Source organism: Schistocerca gregaria, chromosome 2 (assembly GCF_023897955.1).
Source record: "Schistocerca gregaria isolate iqSchGreg1 chromosome 2, iqSchGreg1.2, whole genome shotgun sequence".
NCBI classification, from domain to species: domain Eukaryota; kingdom Metazoa; phylum Arthropoda; class Insecta; order Orthoptera; family Acrididae; genus Schistocerca; species Schistocerca gregaria.
Window position 1 is genome coordinate 30,128,710 of NC_064921.1, and position 13,794 is coordinate 30,142,503.

General features: G+C 41.0%; 1 protein-coding gene across 1 annotated transcript in view; it reads left to right on the forward strand.

Annotated features, from left to right (window-relative positions):
• LOC126335622 (odorant receptor Or2-like) overlaps nucleotides 1-13,276 on the forward strand; it is a 62,688-nt gene extending 49,412 nt beyond the window's left edge. The window contains exons 5-6 of the mRNA XM_049999076.1: nucleotides 3,922-4,077; nucleotides 13,208-13,276. Coding sequence (XP_049855033.1) covers nucleotides 3,922-4,077; nucleotides 13,208-13,264 — 213 coding nt within the window. The 3' untranslated portion in view covers nucleotides 13,265-13,276. The remainder of the gene's footprint in view (nucleotides 1-3,921; nucleotides 4,078-13,207) is intronic.
• Nucleotides 13,277-13,794: the final 518 nt, after the last annotated feature.

A 13,794-nucleotide genomic window follows, 5' to 3' on the forward strand; every position in this document is an offset into this window, starting at 1 on the left:
ATTCAGAACGTTCAGAACATCGTAGACAGAACCAAGTTCAATAACCAATTGAATGTACATGTACGTTTGTTATTCTGTGCATGTTCATTAGATAGACCCATTTTTGTCCCTTTAGATAATTTCTTCGTGATAACGTCGTTCTGTTTCTTTTGGTTTTTTAATTTTTTGTTTATTATTTCTTAGAGGCATGTAAAAACAAGTTCATTAATTTCAAACTACTTTAACTTTAAAAGCACATAGTATGGTACTCTTTACTAAAGAAATTTTTGCTACCATTACAACTAAAAGAATAGAAATAAGAGCAACTTAAGAGTATTCCGGCCACGTTTCATTAAGGGTGAGGAGGTGGGGGTAAAACTGGTCAAAATGTAGAAATTTTTGGCACAAGATAATTCCTTAGCATGTTAGAAATATTGTTTTCAATTTTCAGAGTTTAATTCCTGCTTAGAATGGTGTAAAATCTAGCTTGTTTGAATCAGTTCACAGTGCCATTCCTCCTTTTTTACACCAGTCTCTCCTTTTTTCCGAAATTTTATTGTGGCCTGTCATCTGAAAAGACATCTGTAGAGTACAGAAGACTTTGAGCCCATTTACGATGCGATTAATTACGATTTATTGAAGAAATGCACATATGGTGAAACACAAAACCTGAACGAAAGCTTTAATAGTCTCGTGATTCTTGAGTTTCTCCCCGGCGTATTTGATAATCAAAATATCCACGGGTGTACTGCCGGTCTACAGTGTCCAACGAGCACAATATTTCGGCTATCATACAAGTCGCCATCATCAGGTGAACTGACGGACTGAGCTACTGTGAACGTGCCGGCATGGAGATCCGTACGCTATGGCTGCTCAGAGGGAAGTGGGTTCCATCGCGGCGGCGGCTGATTTAAATACCCTCCGCCCGCGGCGCGCTCCCTCCGCTGTCCGCGCCCCGCGCCACGGTCGCGCAGCGGAACAGATTGCGACGGCGTCTGAGATGACGTTGGTGTGAGGGCTCTGTCCGCCGTGGTCGTCACAACTATACGTTTGCTCGATTTACTCTTTATGAACCCAATCGCTGGTTCACAAGCCTTGCTAAGATTATAGCCGAAATATTGTGGCCGTTGGACACTGTAGACCGGCAGTACACCCGTGGATATTTTGTTTAATAATCTCATTTACAAGAAAAGCTAAAAGACAACGTTAGGTCATCTACTTTTCTCAGACTTTCCTGATATTATCCACACATCTGATGTTCAATGACGGATACACTGAAGCATCAGAGCCCTAATGATACCAGGAATTGATGCAGGTTACTTCACTGAAAACCTACTGAAGAAGACTGATGTGCGTATTGCTAGTTCTGAACTTTCAATGAGGATGTTGGCAAAAGGGCATGCCAGAAGGATCAGACTAGAAGAAAAAAGTATTGAAGACCAAGAAGGCCAAATTTACGCTAATGGCCAGTATTAAGGTACTTGTTTCCGGCAAATAAAATCTTTTTTTTCTGCGTTTCGCGCAAGTTTTCACTTTTCGCTAGACAAGGAACATGTTCTACTGAACCACTGCAGAAAATAACGGTGAAATTTTCTATAGGTTTTGTACGTCCTATAACAAAACTTCATGCGTTAACAGGCCTTTGGAAGTGCATTACTGTCAAATTCACTTAAATTTTTTGAAACATAAATTGCTATGTATGGTACACATAAATTTAAGAAAATGGGTTGCGAAAGTTTTAAGACGGATATTAAAAGACTCGTACAGATTCCTTTATCTGATTACTAAGAATAACTTACCCCATTTTGTCAGTGATACGTAAAGTAACTTTCAGTTTCTCATCTGATAACATGTATTCTAAAAGTGTCCAGTAATTTCCTGACAAATTATTTGACAAAAAGATTGCAAAAATCCTCCTGATTATAGTCAGCAACATAATGACAACATATGCAAAATTTGGTTCCGTTATCTCTCAAATACCAAAAGTTACATTAGCTTACATGTAACCATGTGTTTTCTCCTCCCTTAATCTGTGCAACAACGTTCTATGGAAACTTGTAGCAGTTTCTTCTGAAAAAAAATATCAGCTCACTGCATTGTTAAAGCTCTAGACCCGTCGTCTAGCGGTAGCGCCTTTGACCAGTAGTAAAAACGACCGATGTACTGAGCATGAACGGCACACATGATTACAGCAGCCAAATAGATCTGCTATTGCCGAACATTGCTTGGATACTGGTCACCCCATGTTATATAATAACACCGAGATATTGGCATGCACGTCCAGCTATTGGGGCAGTGTTATTAGTGAGGCAATTGAGATTAAATTAGCGAGCAACCACGTTAACAGGGATGGAGGTTTCTGTTTAAACACTGTTTGGAATCCGGCTCACTCCCTTGCCAAAAAAAGAGGGACAGAGTGAATGCTACCTCACCTGCGAATTCATAGTCTTACTATCGATAGCTCTGACTTTGGTCATCTTTGGTGGCACTGGTGTTCAGTGTGGGTGTCATCTTTCCTGATTCAGTGCGAGAACCGAGGTTTTAAATTTACTTGTACGCCGCCTGTCCGTTGCAGTTTGCCTTGAAAATGGCGGGGTGTTCTCTCGCCGAAACATCGGTAGTCGCTGAAATTGTTACCTGGGTGAATTCCCGGAAGTCATTTGAAAGAGTTTGGCAAAATTAATATATCAGGGGCTTTCGGATTCACCTAGCTCGGTCCTGGTGGTGTATGATGGAGGTGCTACACCAGTCGAATACTTATAAGGCAACTCCGAACAAGCCAGAGAGTTATTACTTGAAAATTTCTTCGTGCTGCCTTTTCTGAGTTCTGATGAGGCGATGGAGTGCTTCACTGATTATTTCATGACAGTTATCCCTGTTGACTGGGTGTGGGAAGACGGGGGAGCACGGTTTGAAACAGAACCGTGCAATAGTAAAATTTACCAGCTACGTTTTCGACACATGTACTGTATATCCCCCGACGCCTTGTTTCTGCCAACTGTATGGGCCGAATACGGGTCCACCTACAACTGTACCTCCAACAGTTGCGAAGCTTTCCATAAAAAAAAATAAAAATATAAGAAACCTGTTGAGAAGGAAGCGTTTTTACAGATGTAGAAGGAAGAACTGAGGAAAGGAATCATCGATCGATGCGGTTTTAACTAAACTGAATCTTTCAACAAAAGAGTTGACTTCAAGTTTTTGACCCAACAATTTGAAAAGTAAAAGTGGATGATATTTTTTTTACGATTTATAGTTTGTCAGTGATGTATTTATTGACTGATGTTTTAGTTGTAATTGAAGTGGCGAATATGGGAGGCCGTCTGCCATCTTCCTCGTGGTGGCCCTCGGGTAAGGCTAACTGGTTGACTAAATCCCGTGTTCGCTGCTAACATGTCCCTAGTGTACCTCCGTATGCAGTTCAAATAATTAAGAGAGGGCTGTCCACAGTTCACAAGTTGTTTTTGGATCTATAACGTCGACCAATTCTTCAGGTATCGATAAACAGGTATTCGAAATAAAGTTTTAATGGATGCATTTTCCAAGGATGTTTGGGAAAGTTTATATGACTGTCCGGACAAACTTCGTAAGGTTGTTCTCATTGTTGTCTGCAGGGGAAGGCAGTGTCAGAGGAAGCGTACAAAAGCTACTGGTTAGGCGACAGGAACAGCTTTCAGACGCTGCTGTGTGTCGTGGTGGCGCTGTCGATGGTATTGTGGGTGAACATGCGTCGAGTTGTTCGCAGGGTGAGGCGATGTGCCTAACAGGCTTACAGCAGCCGCTGGGTGAGCGCTGGTATCACCTTCCAGAGGGTGCTCATAATCGCATTGTTGTTGGTTGCAGAGTTGGAGCTGTCAGCGGCGGCGTGCGGCAACCACTGGGTGACCGCTGACGTTGGCTTTCTGAGAGTGACCTCCACCGTGTGGTTGCCGTTGTTGTCAGGGCGAGGCGCTGTCTTTGGCGGCGTACAGCAGCCACTGGGTGGGCGCCGGCACCAGCTTACAGAGGGCGCTGTCCATCGTGATGGCGCGAGCCCAGAAACCGCTGCTCATCACGGCGGGACACCTCTACCCCGTCAACACGGCAGCCTTCGTTGCGGTCGGTCCAGTTTCTCTCCATCTGCTACTGTCTTTGCGTTTAACGCCTTAACAGAAGTAGTCAAAACTTTTGGGAGTTGTGTTGCATGCGATTTCATTACAATACATTGACGAGCTATTTAATTTGAGATGTTTACCTGGTTGTGTTGTGATGGTGATGATGGTGATAGGAACACATCTCCACAAACCAAGATGATGGCGCTGCGGTTAGCGCATTAGATTTACGTTTGAAAACTCTGGGGCTCAAATCTGTAGCAAGCATTCCTAATTTACATCTGAATTGTTGAAAACGGGTGCTCAGAGTGTTCCTTTCGAAAGGGCACGAACGAGCTTGTGCTCCTATCGCTCTTCTTTATTACTTTTATCATACGAGTTCGTATGTACGTGTATGAGAGAGCAAAACTCACATTAGCCTCTTTTTACATCTTTTTCTCTGATCGCTAGACTCCAGAGGTAATACGTTGGCTATTTAGACACACGAAGTAAATTTAGTGGACAGTGCCTTCGTGAAGTGGCAAGCACTTATACTTGAGTAAAAAATTTCTTGCTCAATAGTGGCAATACGAAAAGAATGAATCTTTCTGTTTGTTTCTCAGATTGCCTAAAGGTCAATTCATTTTATGCTCAGTACACAATTTGCGTCCTGTTGAAATCTATTACCGTAGAAGAATACTGCCAGAACTTTCAAATGAAAATCTGTAGGCTGCCAGTGGCGTTACTGGCTGGAACCCCAGCTGGAATGCCTCAGCCGCCTGTTGCAGGTGTTTCCATCGTGCGCCATTTCACCGCCTTACGTGTAGAAGGCTGCCGATGTGCATCAACGATCAGGTCAGGAATACTCTCAAGTGGAACCTCATATTTTTCGAAAAATTCACTTGAGATTGCGTGCTGTGCATTACATTTTCTTTTCTTTTTGCGGCACGTACATTAAAACTTCAAAACAGAAATTTAATTTTTTTATTTTGTAGGTTGCTTAACAAAATTTCAAGGGCGGGAAATGAACATTAGCTTTTTATTTTAAAATATTAATTATTATAAACTTTTAGTGAATTAACTGATCTTGCTGATGATGTTACTCCAAATGCAAAAAAAATAATAATTTACAACTATAGTTTTTGATGTAATTATCTAGGTCACTATATAATTGAGTAAGTTTCTCCTGCTCTCTGTGGTGAGATTTTGGCTAGGAAACTGTAAATATGAGTCCGTTGAGCTACTAAAGTCGAGAGGGCAGAAAATGCTCTCCAAATTATTGTTTCTATGTGTCTTAGATCATACAATTCATGTAGTTTATATCTTTTATTCCCCTTTTTAGCAAAATACCCGAACGGGCTTTTCTATGGGTTGACTGATTTGTAAGCGTATGCTTTAACCTAATGCTGATGAAATACTACTTCTCTACACATATAAAGGTGACGAAATTAAGTTTGTATGGGATAACCAATTCTCTGTTAAGAGTACTGCTTCTATAGTAAACACAGAGACATAATACTCTAACTCATTCAAACACACTACAAGTATTGTAATATGATATGGGGATGCTGCCTGGTGATGTCTTTGACAACTGCTGATATTTCTACAAATTCACACCCCGTTATTATCAAGGCACGAATGCCGCAATTAAGCGCCGTGCAAGGAAACTGAAAACCTCAGTTTCATATCCGTAAAGATAACACACACACACACACACACACACACACACACACACACACACACACACACACACACACGAACGTAGGTACACATTGTAAACATCAACATCACCACTTAGAAAAGGGTGGGCGACGTCAGAACATATCGATAGTGAAAATTAATAGCAGCGGGTAAGAGAGCATTAACTTTGTACCTGTACTTTTTTACATGGGAGAGAACCGGATTCCATGCAGAATTTAAGCAAAAACCTTCATCTCTTTCTATAACGCCACTTGCTGATATAACAGCTTCATTATTAACACAATGCCAATGGCTGGAAGTGCATGCCAGAATCTCCGTGTCGTTACATTTCGTAGGACGTCTGGTGACAAAACAATGTTCTGCAATAGCAGATTTATTTGGCTATTGTGAGTCTGTCCTTAGCACACCGATTATCCACTTCCTAATTCAATTCTTCATAAATAAATTATTGCCCAATCTTCGTAAAAAAATGATTAGAGCCTCGGACTGCATTATCTCAGACGTGACAACTGATCACCGACTCCTCAAGAGTAATCAATCAAAATCATTTCCCTGTACCAAATTGAGTGAATTATTTTATGTTGTTGGCCGAGTAACACATTAGCCAAACTGCTTCTTATTTCAATATACATAACCCAGCAATCTCCGTCTTTCAAACAGCCCCAGTCACGAAATCAGTTGACACGAAAACACGAAATAATACATTCTAGAAAGCAAATATACCCCATGTTATATTATTAAAGTACTGAAAAATGTCTACTTTCCCCATGTATGTGGCTCTCATTCTGTAAAGAAATCATACTTCATAGACGTGACGCATTCGTTCCCTCGTTCACTGAGCCCACACAAGAAACGAAGTCCGCAGCTCGTGGTCTAGTGTCAAACGTTGCTACCTCTGAACCACGTGGCCCGGGTTCGATTCCCGTCCGGGTTGGGGATTTTCTCTGCCCGGGGACTGGGTGTTTGTGTGGTCCTCATCATTTCATCATCACCCTCATCGTTAGTGACAGTGGTTATATTGGACTGTGAAAAATACTGGACTGTGAAAAAATTTGGACTTTCTAAGGGCAGTGATGACCGTGCAGTTGAGCGCCCCACAAATCAAACATCATAATCAAGTAATGAAAATGTCGTCATCCAACACGTAAAATAGTAGTAGCTGTCTCAAACTCCAACTATTACGTAAATTGTAGCATTTTAATGACAATGCTGTTTACTCAGTTATTTAATCATCAAAGATTCAGTTAAAGTTCTTCAATGACTTTTGCACAAAACATATTAGAAGAGGTCGAAAAATTAGGCAAACGATTACAAACAAAGGTTTACTAGCCCTTGATGTAGGTTTAGATACTTGTAAAAATATCTTCTTCAGAAGTAGTGGGTCTTGTTATACCACACGACGGTACGTTAGATTAAAGGAAGTCGAGTGGCTCTTGTCTTATACAATTTGAGAAAACAAGATTCACTACTCCTAAGTATGTTTTAACAAACTTGGAAACCTACGTCAAGGGCAATTCGTTGGCTGATTTTTCAACTTCTTGACGTTTACACAGTTGCTGTTTCGCAGTCATGTCTAAGATTTTTCAAACATATCATTGATAGCCACAACTTTTTGCATTTTAAGCAATCTTGAATAATTCGAAAGTTACTTTAGAGATTATACTAAAATTCATAGCATCGTTAACTATTGACAGTACAAAAGGCTATACGAAGTTTTTTTAATAAGTGAGTGACTAGAAATGTCTTTAATAATGCATAGGGATGTATGTACTAATTTATCTCTGTTAAGCGCGTGCGTCAAGAAATCTTCTGTTAAGATTTTCTGCCAGCAATGTGTATTGCTATGCCTCTTATTCCCTGTGATAGTCAATTTTTTAATAAGTCCTATGCAATACGTACAATAGAGTAGATAATTATAATTTCCAGTTATAAAAAAATCAGAATTACACGCTCACTAGGCAGCTATGGAAGCTAAACAAGTGTCAAAGTTAAAAAAATTCATACATAATTCCTCAAAAATGCTCACATCGTTGCAAAAAATTTCAAATTACAATTTCCACTCTTTTACATTAAACATTCCTACTATTTTCAGAATATTATGTAGCCATAGTGGTTGATGTCCGAAATCTCTTAAGACTTTTTCTATCTTTTCACTCGCTACGGTGAGGCTTGTACTACACTACCAATTCTCGCACTTTATGCTTTCCACCAGTTTCTCGCCTTGGGGCGAGTCCTTACTTAGGAGACTGGATCCAGTCGTACCTTAGCACCAGCACTTCTCAGAAGGGTACGAAGATGAATTCAAAGAGAGTGCTGACCCACTTTCACACTGCTTACATATCAGGCCACCTGTCGTAAACATTGGAGTCAGGAGGTTCTGACTTTTGCCCCTGCATGTTTAATTTTCTTAAAATGTTTCTGTCTTTCGGGAATTTTGTTTAAACAACATGACGAAAAAAAGATGTTGCTGGTTTACTGACACTACTTTCGACTTGGAAAGCCAAATATGAATGTATTTTGAATATAGAGCAGGGGCGGCCAGAAACTTGGCGTGTGGGTGAGCCCTTGGCACGTGGGCCGCTCTCTCGTGTCTTGCTGCCCGCTGCTCCCCTGATCTCGCTGTGCTGTTTGAGCAGGGACGGCGGAGGAACTGCAAACGCGCCGCCTAGACAGCACAACAGTCGCGCGCGAAACACAAGCCAGCTTGCATGCGGCGTGGTTTCATATTATGCCATATTAGGAAATTCGAAAATTTGAGCAATATGTCGTGAAGAGGGATATTATACTGCTACTGACTGTTAGTACAAGAGTATATTACCTACAGAAACAAACAAAAAATTGAATGAAGTTGAATTTGCAATTGCTTTACATCAGTAATATTGTGTTACACAGTTTCATGTAAAATTCTTACAACATTTAATTGAGATACAAAAAAAGATACAAAAACAATTAGTCTGTAGCATACGGTTAGGGACGCAAATTATCATAAACAGATATAAAAAGAGAAACAAAATTATTACGTAGCACTTCTCTACCGAAATACACGTGGCTACAATTTTCAACAAAAATATCAGAAAGAAAACGAAATTTTCATCATTATTTAATTACTTTTGCTTCGCTGAAGTCAAAATAAAACTGGTGTCTGGTACAAACTGTCGGCACTATAATAGACGCAGGTTGTTTATCCGATTGTCGTCACTCATGTTGCCACATAGTCGTGACTTACTTATATCATTACCGAAAAAAGTCTTTGACACACGTAAGTAGATCCATACATGGATATAACTTTTGCAGCCCCATTATGGAGACAAGGAAAGCCTTCCGGAGGAAAACCTTTGTAGAACTCCTGAACAGTTTTCATCTAATAGAATTTGGCTTTTAATCGGAAATTACTCTGCAGATCGATCAATTCAATCTGAAGATGAACAACTGAAATAGCAAGTGATCTTGTGATGGTGGTAGTGTCCTGAAAACATTTCATAATTGTTCCTGACTTCTTCCAGCACCGAAATTAATTGCTCGAAATGGCATTTTTTTTTTCAATATGAAAGATCTTAAGGAAATGGGTTGTGTCCTTTCTCAGAAGTTGTCCCTTCTACAGTGTGATTTTCATCTTAAATCCATCCTCCTTTACCATTAAATTATACATCAGTTGTTCCTCACTTGTTCTGTCTTATCGAGGGTGTTGAAGTGTGCAGCCAAGTCAACTGAGAGCGCGAGATTTGCAGTCCATTCCGGATCTTCTAACGTTGGTTCTTGCTTTCCTTTTCCTTTGTAATCTGATCAACAGCGGGTCTTATCTCGAAAAATAGTTCCCGGCATGCCCCTCGACTTAAACAACTGGTGATAACCTCTTTTGAATCCATTGTCGAAAAGCATTTAGACTGTCCCAAGTTGTCCAGAGTCTCTGTTACATTCGGTTTAGGATACGCTGTCGGTGATAGTTACTGCGTTCAGATTTCTCTAGTGACAGCAAAACCTATTCTGTGTTGTACCATCTGATGACTTTTTGGAGAATAATTAAAACGTCGCCGTAGTAAATCACATCTCCATACCGTTCCTACAGTTCCGTAAGAAACTGTTTACCTTCACCATGTAACAACCCATGTGACTTAGATAAATAATTATTCGGATCATCAGTTTAATGATGTCCTCCATTGCTGAAAATTTAGCACAAGGTACTTTTTGATGTGCAAAACAACGAATTCCGTGCAAACTGTCTGTTGAAGGTTTTAGTTTTTTGGTGCAAGAATGCTTCGATCAGAGTTTGTGCCACTCTCGTCGCTGGCAATGAGAGTAGCATGTTTCTGTACAAGCCACCGGCTTCAGTTGTCTCTTCAACAGTTTTCAACAATTCGCTCCCTGTCCTTGTGTCCTACATTGGAATCAGATTTAACGTTCTTCTGCCACGTGCTAACTGCTGTCGACGTCACCAACATAAATCGTAATTTGTGCCGTGTCCGAAATGTCGATTGAAACGTCCAAAGGAATGGAAAATGCAACGAACTTAGTGGCGCTATCAGTTAACTGCCTGTAGACACCCGCTGCCATGACAGCTACGCGCCGAATTATTGTCTGCCGCTCTTCCAAAAATGTACTCTTTAATGAACTCGCCATCGCTGGAAGGTTTATAAAATCTGGAGACTGGGCTCTAATTTGTAGCTTCCTTTTAATGATGCACCGCTTAAGTTTTTTGTCTCCTAAAAATAAGAAGCAATAGAACAGCTCGTAAAGACCCTTGATTTCTGCAGGCAATTACCTACAAATGCAAACAGCTCAAACACACTCACTGTGCAGCGCTGCACCTCTTTAGTTCCCTCAACTTGTTTTCTCTTTTATCATCACCTAAATTTTAAATTCTTGTCCACTGTGGTGTAATGCTCTCACTCACTCTGTGAATATTTAAAAAAACTTGCAAGCAGTTACATGTCAACAGAGAGGCGCACAGAACATTCAAGGAAGACACTTTTTTTGTTATAATTGCACAAGCAAACATTGAATTTCTGTAGAATTAGAGTCGACAAGTATGTAACAGGACCTTGAATGACTTGTATTATTTACTTCATATGGATCTATCTTCATATTTCTCGATTATCTGTTAGTCAAGTGACTATCAGCTAGTACAGCAAAATGTTCTTTTGCAATTGGTAAATGGTGTGAACGACATAGAAGTTACAACTAGAAGAAAAGGTCAGCTTCATTTTGAATGCTAATCAAAATATTAGTGTATGTCCATGATGTCAAATGTACACTGCTACCTGTGTACAGACATATACATATGAACTATACACCTTCTATGCCTGCATGTGCAACTCATTATGCACTGTGCATAATCATTCCTTTTGAAAGCAGGGTTATGATAGGACTGAACAGACAGGGGAGAGAGGCAGTCGTTGAGGCTTAATCTGTTAGCAACACTTATCTGCAAAGTCGTCCCACAGATTTCTGCCGGTGTACGTGTGGTTGTCGGCGAGGTGCAACTGGTTTACTGTGACAGGATGTCAGATTTCATAGCACTGCCTTGCGTGCCAGCCACCAAATTCGTCTCATCACGCCAGAGACGATTGCATGTACACTTAAGTAATGCAAATATGTCTACCTTTCCTGTGAAGATAGTCTGGCGCATCTTTGGGTAGACGTGGAGGTCCGTTGTTTGTGGCCAGGGGTTCGATGGCAGTCACAGCTGCTTGAGAAGTCCCATACCCTATCACCCGCTACTTGACTTGTTATATTTGAATAGCAGCAGTGTCTATTGTGCTAGCAAGCAGGTTAGAGAATATTACACTCAGAATAATGCAGCTTTTTCTACCATTGCTGGTTTGGAGCAGTGTCCGCAGCTATTCAACTCACGTCAGTGTCAGAGGGCAAGGGTAGCCTACAGGTGCCTCACTTTTCACTGTGGTTGGTGTGGAGACTGGTCAACTCAATCTCTAGGAGAGTATTTTGAAGTGCTATGCTACCCGTAAACAGTATCTTTGTTTGGAAGGATCAGAATTTTGCTATGTCTGGTAGTATAGTAGTGGCTTAGCAGGAGCTTTATCTATTCAAGTGCAGTGTTTCGTATACATGTAGTATATTTGGTTGGGGAACGGTAAAACATGTCTGACGTTGTTAATGTACACTACTGTGTCACACACATACACATGTAATGAACTCGATTCCATTGCGACTGGCTGAGACACGACGTGACGTGATGTTGATGTAAAGCCAAGACAGAACTCGTTAAGTGGACAAAATTTTGGAAAAGTGCGAAAATGTCTGAAAAAACACGCAAAGTTATGGAAAATACAAAGTAATACGAAAATTGCTGAAAAATACATAAAATTGGGAAAGAATGATGGTACTTACATATCTGCCTGGAAGCTGTCTCTGCTGGTGTCTCGAATACGAGATATTAAATTGTTATTAACAAATAGATCCTGAGTGCCATTACTCAACGTAATTCGTTATTAACAAATAGACATAGACTGCTTCTGTCCGCATGCTGCACAGATCCAGAGACAATCAGACCCACTCAAGAGCCAGGTGTAAAACTACGGAAAAATTTCACAATGTTTAGAAAAACTTTGTGATTGGGGAAAATACGAAAAAAGTAGGAAATATGGATAAATACGTAAAACTTGGCACGAATGAGACTAATTACTTCTCTGTAAGGGTGCAGTCTCTGCTGATGCCTTGAAATACGTAGCATTGATTTGTTATTCAAGTGCTTAACCTAACACTGGAAGCCCCCATCAGTGACCGTGAGATAAGAAACCAGTTAAAACCCGAATTCGGGTTGAACGGGCACTGGTAATCTGCTTCTCAGGTCCCTTCCGCCCCCCTCCCCGCCCCGCCCCTCTCGCCTCCCAACCGCCCCCCCCCCCGCCCCCTCCACCAGCGAATGCCAACAAATGAGGAGTGCTCTGACACTATAACGGCAAAGTGTGGTGGGGCTCTGTTATCCTAGGACGGTAATCATTACATGATTGCTGGCGGGATTTCTCTAGCATTTCCAGCAGTAGTTCACAGAGAAAAATTTTCTCCATAGAGAGTGTTAAGCAGAAGATACGACACAATCACATGACAGTGAACAATACCGGGCTGTGTTGGACAATCATTGGCATGCAGTTGCCAGTAATGCAGTAATGTAAACGACTGACATTTTCAGCAACACCTCTAAAACAATTTTCATCAGGCGGTAATTTCGACACCGTCTCATCACAGCCGTCAAAATTGTGATGTACTCGTAGTGGGGAAACGAGGAACTTGAGAGATTTTTGTCACACGAAAAAGAGCGTTTTCTTTTGTTTTCTCCAAACACCCTACAATTTTGTAAACGTTGTTTCTTACACTTTGCATACAGTGATAGTTCTGTGCACCAGCATGAGTCTGTACTGTAGTTGTGTGACCGACAAGTGCAAACTTGTAATAAATTTGCTGCCGTGCATGACCTGTGCCGTTGTACTGTGTTGCAGCTGATGAAGGCGTCTTACTCGTACTACACTCTGCTGAGACAACTGGACAGCAGCTGAACTACGCGGCCACGGATCTCCGGCTGAAAGAAAGGAGAGGAGCAGCAGGGAGAGCACCACCAAAATGCAGGCACAGCACCCTCCTCACGGCACACCGGCAATACGTGTAGCGCAGCGTCCATCTAAAGCAGACCTCTGATAATCACAGCTCATCGTCAGACAGTGTCCACTGAAAGACAGGAAGGATGGCGGAACACTGGCCCTTCCGTCAGCTGCTCTGCATCTAAAAATGGATTTCCAAAATAAACGTTACAATGAAACACTGCTAAGCTTGAAATGCGCCTTTCATTTATATGTGATAAATTCCAAATCATTAAGACGATGGCCTCACCATCTCTTTAGTAAATAATTCACTCACAAATATATTGTAATGCAAATTAAAACAGGCTAAATTTCTTTTTTGAATCTGACTACAGCTGATTTTCTTCCCCATTTGTGCACAGCTCAATGTGTGCTAAGCCTAGAATAAACATATTATCATTAACACGGTGAAATATTACTACACTCATTTCTGTTTTCGGATGGGTTAA